The following is a 7,838-nucleotide window of genomic DNA, read 5'->3' as shown; positions in this document are numbered from 1 at the left end:
AATATCACCTGTGCTTCCTTATTTTTCTTCTTCTCAATGATGAGAACTGGGATCAGCACATCAAGCTTTCAACTTCACTTGTCAAACCTGGGATCAAAACTGTATTGTCAAAGACCCAGCTGTCCTAAACTACTCAATGTAATCTTATCAAAACTCAGCCTTAACTGGTTTTCTACAGCAGACCCATGAAAAAAATTATTCATCAAACAAATCTACAGATGACACAAGAACAAAGACATTTTTCCTTATTAATTGCCTGCATCAGAAAGAGAGACTGTGCTTTACAAAATGCATTCATGCCCTTCTTTAATATCTAAGAGGTCAAATTCACTTCCAAACTACAGTTACTCTTTACTAAGCACCTTAACACATGTGAAACTGTGATAAAAGGCTAGCCAGGACCATGGAGATATAGTAACAAGCAAGGCTGAACGGCCTTACAGTTGTTAAGTTCATATTGTGAACTAGGAGCCCCCATGCATGTGCTCTGGGGTTGGGGGCAGGGGGAGCTTTTAATAAGAGTGGCTCTCAAGAGCTGCTCTAATTAAAAAGCCCGCAGCATCTTGTGTATTCGGCATCCCGCGTTTCAAAATGGCAGCAGGGGCAATTTAACTAAAGTTCATCCAATGAGCTTTAGTTAAAGCACCCCCACTGCCATTTTGAAACACAGGATGCTGAATACATAAGACGCTGCAGCACGCCGGAACATTCTGATTAGAATGCTCCAGCAGACTCGATTAATCAACTCTGCTTCAACATGTTCTAATCAGAAAGCACTGAAGCACATGTTGAAGTGCCCTAAAATATAGTGCTTTGATTGCGATGATTGAAGCTATCCTTCTCTTTCAAGGTTCCAGCTTTTACTAGGGTCAATGGCAAAATTCCTATTACTTTTAAGTGGGGCAAGATCAGGCCCTAAATTAATAGGTCTTCTTTAGTTAATCTTGTTTATCTATACACTAGTTTATCTACACAAAACTATTAATTGCTGATCGTAACAATACATTACTTCAGTGAAGAATGAGCTAGAGGGGAGGGAATGCTCAGGGCCTTGGTAGACTTTATTCTGCAAGCCAGAGGCAGGCAATTATTTTGGGCGGAGGGCCACTTACTGGGTTTTGGCAAGCTGTCAAAGGTTTCATGGGTACCCCCACCCCTTGACAGGTGCCCCACCCCTGGTTGCCATCTTGTGACTGAAAGTCCTGCCCCTTGCCCCCAGAAGTACTCCTTTCAGCAAAGTGTTTTGCCATCTCGGAACCAGAAAAATACCAAATTATATTCTAAAAAGCAAACATCTAAAACATTGTATGGGTGCATGTGTATGGTGGGGGGAGTGTGGGGCTCACCCTATGAACACCCCGCCCCCGGGGTACCAGTTCAGGCCCCATGCTCCCACAGTACGGCAACATAGCTAGAAGCCAGGTGATACTGCAGAGGTGCAGGAGGCAGGAAGGCAGGGAAATGGCTGGGGGTGGGGCAGGGTAGGGCTGCTGCATCCTGCTGCCAGCTCCCCTTGGGTCCTACTGCTCATACTTCCAATCATTTTTGACAGACAGCCAGGAGCAGGTAGTTTCTGATTTTTTAGGGGCCTCGCAGGCTGGATAGAATGGCCTGGTGGGCCAGATCCCACCCACAAACTGTATTTTGCCCACTCCTGCCAAACTGAGCAACTGTTAATCAGTTTAGTGTTCTTCCACTAAGTTAAACAGTTGTACAGGAAGGCCAAAAACCTGCTCTGACTGTCCTTCACCTATACAGCTGTGACTTGTTACTAGAGGCTTGGTGAGCAGAGACAGGACCAGGAACAGGACTTGATCACTGCTCCCGTTGGGCAGAGAGCAAGCTTCAGGGCTGCAACAAGTATGGGGGTGAGGAAAGAATTGCCTCCACCTGTTCATGGAGCTGGGGACACCCTGCCCAGCCACAGGCAGCCTGATTCTCCTGGCTGGCAGCAAGCAGGTGGTGGGGAGGAATTCCTCCTGTGCTTGCTGCTTCCCGGCAAACCAGGGATGTGCTGTGGCTGGCTAGAGTATCCCCAGCTTCCTGCACTCGTGTGGAAAAGGCTTGGGCAAGATGAGGCAAGTGCCGCAGCCCTGAAGCTCTCTTGGTCTGCTTGCCTACTGCATCCTGGGATACTGAAGGACTTCAACTTGGGCAGAATAGCTGTGAGATGTGGCCATAAGTTAATGGAACTCCAAGAGCAAAATTATTTGCTTTTGGAGATAAACCTGCCCTGGAGCGGCATAACTATAAGCTGAATAACAAGTGTTTTAAACCACAAAGAAGGTATTAACGTGTGACCAGTCCAAGGGTTAAAAGATCCCTGCCTAAACTTACTGTGTAACAAGGCCCTTAAATCTTGACCTTGTTTCTGGAGATATTCTATAGTATATGCTGTGTACTGGAAGGGGATCTAAAACTAAAGACGAGAAAATTAAGCCCCAGTTGTACGCATTGTTAGTCTTGGTGCAGCACATTGAAGCCACAGTTCTTCTATGTTAAGGTTTACCGGACTGGGCCTTAAAAAAAAAAAAAAAAAGAAAAGAAAAAAGAGACCCCAATGTTACCACTTACTGGTGACTGAAGGTTAGATTCTGTATACTTCCACACTGTAAATGCTAAAGGGAAACAACATGAAAACAGAATGCAACAGACATTTCCAAGTGTAGGAACTGCAAGAGCAAGCATCCTGTATTTCAGCAAACACTTGCTCACATGCAAGAAATGACATTTCAGTTTGAGGAGACAAAACATTTCTTTATTTATTTGGCAAGGGTGAAGAGTTCCTTTCTTCTCCACACAAAACAGAGAGATTCCTATAGAAATTCAGAAATGAGTACCATTAAGCATCAATACTATGTCTAAACAGCATCTATAAGTTTGGTACAGGAGGTACAGAGCCAGATGGCAGCCAAAGAAAGTGCAAACTCTCCCATACCAGCTGAAATAACAGATAAAACCTGACAGCAGTGACCCTCTTAGTGTGGCTAATGTAGAAAGTGCTGAACCCGTTAGCAATGTATTTAGCAGAGATCAATATTTGTATAGTTAGTCCAGGGTAATAAATTGATAAAATGCATCAAACAGCATTCTCTTCAGTAGTTTAAAGTAAAACAGTTCAACAGTAGGCAAAGCATGTTCTGGGCAATGCTGTGACCTTCCAGACAAGCACTTCCTAGATGCTAAGGCCTGGAAACATAGTTAACTGGATGCGTCTGAAAAAGCCATCCCATAACTCTGCACTTTCTCCCCTGAATTCCCCTTCATGCCTCTCACTTTTTCAATAGATTTTCTGTAGTGTTCATGAAGGTCTCCCTGCCACTTTGTCCTCTTACAACCCATTAATCCATTTATCTGTTCCACTCCAAAAATTAGACTTCTAGAAGCAACACCATCCTAGTTTTCTACGCAGAAGACTTCTTCAGGAAGGGTTGCTGTAATGGTACACACAATCCAGAAGGCTGTTTAAACAGGGGTGGGAAAGAGGTTTTAAAAGAATTATTTGACATCATACCTTTTTATTGGGCATTAGATGAGTTTTCCTAAAAGCCAGATCCACTGAGATGTTCACATATACACACCCTATGCTACTGCCCCAGGCTCATTTTCTCATGTTCTATTTCATATGTATGCACAACACTGCTGTAATAATGCCTCCCTAGACACAAAGTAGGAAAAGCAACATATCAAGCCCCCAAATTAGCAAAGCACTTCACCACATGCATAAATTCATTCCTATTCAGGGATTACAGACTTGAGAACATGAGCACATGATTAACTTTAAGCACATGCTTCAGACTTGTTAACTTCAGTGAGACTTTCGATCAATGGGACTGAAGCACGTGCCTCAATGCTTTGCAGAAGCAAGACTTAAGGAAGGAAAGGTAACTGAGGTTACCGGGAACAAAAGTGCAATCTGTATATCTAAAATACCACTTAAGGCATTAAAATGCACACATTCCTCTGAATCAAAGGTCACCCATCAACAACCAAACCCACATGAAACATCAAGACCCTGTCAACACACATGCCCATTGGAAGGATACATCTTAGGTTTATGTGTAATCTGTTTTTCCATATGTGTGATCTGCATAAGGCCATAGACATTTAGCCTGCTGTTGGGAAGCACAGTTTGCAAAAATGGGGCAGAATATTCAGACTTGTATTTTACATTCATATTTTTCATTAAGAAAATAAAAAGCTCCAGAATTAGATATTAGTGGGGGAAACAAATGCTAAATAAAACAGTATTTTTCCTTGAAGGTGTTGTTTTTTAATATCAAGCAGACTGGAGTGTTGCACTTGCAACAGGACAATGGATTTAATTCAGATTTAGTGTAAAAGGTTTCAATTCCCATTGACAGCAAAGAAAGTTGGACCATGGTTGAGCAAGACCCACTGAGACTATTGCCTAGTATTTAACATCTGCTTATCATCATATCTGTGGACAAATGTTTGTGAACTTTTCTAGGTGGCTGCAGTTTCTTTTCCCCCATTCATCTCCATCAAAAAAGCTCGAACTTCAAAAACCAAAGCTTCAAAAAATAAGCCAATGAAAGAAAATTATGTGGAATCAGCAGTTTTAACCCTGACATCAATTGGCTTATTTTGAGGTATGTACACTGTGGTAGAAGATACATTTCATTTTTCAGAATTGGCCCCAAGATTGATTGCTAAAGAAAAAGAAGACAGAATTACAGTTATTCCCTGAGCAGACTGCAAAGGATATAGGCAGGGCTGCATGAAAATCATAAGCACAATAAAAATCACACATTTTCTGCCATTTTCATGGAGCTCTGCAATTTTCAGGTACTATAACAGCCCAGAGACAGAAAATAACTTTACAAGAAAAATTACCATCTAGATCTGCACCACCACCACTATCTTAGCACTGTGTGTAACCCTACTTGTGAGTCACTGAACAAAACTAATGTCACAGCAACGGAAAAGAAGGAATATCCGTTATGTCTCAGCCAGTCCTGCATATTTCTCTCCATTTGAAATTCATGCTAAGAAAGTATATAAAAAAATAATAATGTTAAGTATGTTAAAAGCAATCCTTCAAATAGAGAAAATAGCCCAAGGATTTAGCTAACGAGTGGGTGTTAGCCCACATTTTAGCTTACCTCTATAATTTTTTTTTAAATGAACTAATCAACTATTCCTACATGTAGGCATTTTTCAGATCAACTACATTTAGATTTATTTGTAAAACTTTTTTTAAAAGGATCATCTGTATATTTTCAAAGCAACCAGTGGTACCATGTTACCCTAAGTTGCTCCCATAATTACTATGCATCTATGGGGGGCAAAAGTGACAGCATGCCAAGGTTGCATGCCAGCGTTTCTTCAAAGCTACTTGTTAGTCATCATGACAATAAAAGCTTATCTGTACTCTGTCATGATGTGCTATCCACAAGGCATTATACAACAGTATTTTAAACCTGCTAATGTAAGCAATATTGACACTGTCCCTACATAATCTTCCCATGAAATGAGAAAATCCCGTCTATTATTGGCAATTTAATACAATTTTCAGTGGTCCAGCTCTGCATTACTTATATGCTTCACCTGCTTCCCTCCCTTGTCCTGTGCTACATCCGAACAAAGGTTTTAGTTGTGTTCCCCATGACAAAAACAGAATAAATTATGTCGCGCTCCTGTCATTCCAGCAAGCTTGTTAATTGCATTTGTTTCGTATATCTCCAAACAGCCTGGTACATTAATTACATTCTGTAACACCAAGCTCCTCTGATTCACTCTGTCACTTCCACTGAGCACTTTAATTGTATTCCTTCTAGCTACACACAAATTTTAAACACTTACTAATAATTACATTTCTGCAGCCCAATGTTTACCATGTCTATACGTGTGGAATATACATCTCCAATATTTGTTGCCTTGAATTGGTGAGTCATAATGTTTCAAAGAGAAAAAAATAGCACTTGTAACTAATGGATATAAGTGGTCTATGCAGAAAGATGTACAGTACTTAGGATGCACATACATTACACAAAAACTTATTTTCTTCCCAACAGACCATACTGATTGAAGGGTAAATTGCATAGCACATTATACAACTCATGTTCAGCAATACTTGCATGTCTCCTACTGCTTGCTTTGGGTGGGGAGGAAGGGGGGGGGGAGTGTTTTGCCTCCTGTCTTGTTGGGGACAGAGATACTCAAGCTGCCCCTGTCTGCAAACAATAATTCGACAGTATGTAGAGGCCTCACTTTGCTTCTGATACAGGGAATGATTTCAAGCAGCAGCCTCCTGGAACAAAGTTTCCAAGAAAAATGGCTAGTGTCCCAGAAGGCAAATTCATCTTAAGTCCAAAAAGCTTGTTTAAAGTTAATATCCAAATGCATCCAAATAAGACAGCCACACATTTGGTACCACTACATACCACACACACAGAGCGGTAGAGCTGGTTGGTGTATATGCGTGTGTTTGGTACCACTACATACCACACACACAGAGTGGGAGAACTGGTGGTTGTTGGGGGGGAGGGGATATGGGTGTGTGCGTGCGTGTGTGTGTCCCCTTCTGCACTGTGCCACGCACAGAGCAGCAACCCTCCCCCCCCCGCAACAAGCAAATGCAGAGCCATCCCAAAAGAAACCCTCTCCAAAATGCTGCTGAGTCTTACAACAAAGATCGTCTTGCAACAATGGCCAAGGATATGGAACAGAAGCAGAAGTTGAAAAAACATCACACCTAAGGATATTAGCCTGGTCTTGACAGACTTGCTGAAAGTAGGGGGAGACACCTACAGCACCTGTTCAGCATCTCTATTGTTTTGGCTCACTCCCAGAAGAGCTTTCTCTCTGCAAGCCTGCCTGGCTTTGGTGCTGTCCTTTCCTTTGCACACCCCACCCTCTCTGGTTGGCTTCCCTTGACACTGCATTTCCAGTCAAATGTCACCCCCCTGAGACCCTTCCCCACTCCTCGTGCCTGCCAGCAGATACAAAGGGATCATTCAGGGGCTCTGCCAGTTTCTGTTCACCTTGCTGGAATCTGAGCAAGCCCTTCCTACCCTTTCTTAAACAAAAAAAATCAGTGGTTACCAAAAAGTTTAACAATAGAAGCAGGCAAAAACATCCACAGATCCAGGTTGGCATCTCTGAAAGATTCCTCACTCTTATGGGGGGGGGTTTCTCATTCCTTTCTTTTAGCTTGACATTTTCCCCATTCATAAACTACTTTTCCATTCAGTTGGCAAATAGGAAGGGCTGCTTATCAGAAACATGCATAACCCCCCTCTACCCCTTCCCCCTGCCATCCCAACTCCCTTTTTTCCCTTAATGCCATTTCTTTAGCAGAAACAAAACTTGATGTGGATCCCATCCCATGAAAGCTTCCTAATATCCTCCATGTGCTGTCCCAAATCAGAGTCAGATGAAGAGAAATGCTGCAAAGAGATGACAGAGGAGGATAAAACAAACAAACAAAAAAACCAAACAACCAACTAGGCACACTTACCATGAACTTGGAAAGAGATACATCCAAAGAGCAGGAGTGGTGTCAGCAGACCCATTTTGACATATTAAAAGCAATCCAGATCACTTGAGAGACCAATCCCAAAGACCACCCCCCACCAAAACAAAAAAAAAAGAATGTGATGATAATAATAATAATAATGATGATGATAAGAAGAGGTAGGTCCGAAAGTTTAGACTCTCCTAGCAGTTCATTAAAGTGAAGGGGCAGGGAGAGGGGTATTCAAGGCAGACGCTGCAGCTGGAAAGGTCTTGGATGTGACACTTTTAGATCCATCCAGATTAGAGAGCTCCAAAAAGACTCTTTTTTTTAATTTGATTTTTTTTTTTTTTTTTTT

The 7,838-nt window shown here is 42.0% G+C and overlaps 1 protein-coding gene across 5 annotated transcripts in view; it reads right to left on the bottom strand.

Annotated features, from left to right (window-relative positions):
- ROBO2 (roundabout guidance receptor 2) overlaps positions 1–7,831 on the bottom strand; it is a 787,363-nt gene extending 779,532 nt beyond the window's left edge. For all 5 annotated transcript variants that reach the window (XM_019525121.1, XM_019525122.1, XM_019525124.1 and 2 more), the window contains exon 1: positions 7,484–7,831. In XM_019525121.1, coding sequence (XP_019380666.1) covers positions 7,484–7,538 — 55 coding nt within the window. In that variant the 5' untranslated portion in view covers positions 7,539–7,831. The remainder of the gene's footprint in view (positions 1–7,483) is intronic.
- Between the last annotated feature and the right edge of the window lie 7 nt (positions 7,832–7,838).

The sequence above is a fragment of the Gavialis gangeticus genome, unplaced genomic scaffold (genome assembly GCF_001723915.1).
Source record: "Gavialis gangeticus isolate Ggan-Ray unplaced genomic scaffold, GavGan_comp1, whole genome shotgun sequence".
Classification (NCBI taxonomy): Eukaryota; Metazoa; Chordata; order Crocodylia; family Gavialidae; genus Gavialis; species Gavialis gangeticus.
Note: the sequence above shows the minus strand (reverse complement) of the source record. Positions and strands in the feature narration are given on the sequence as shown.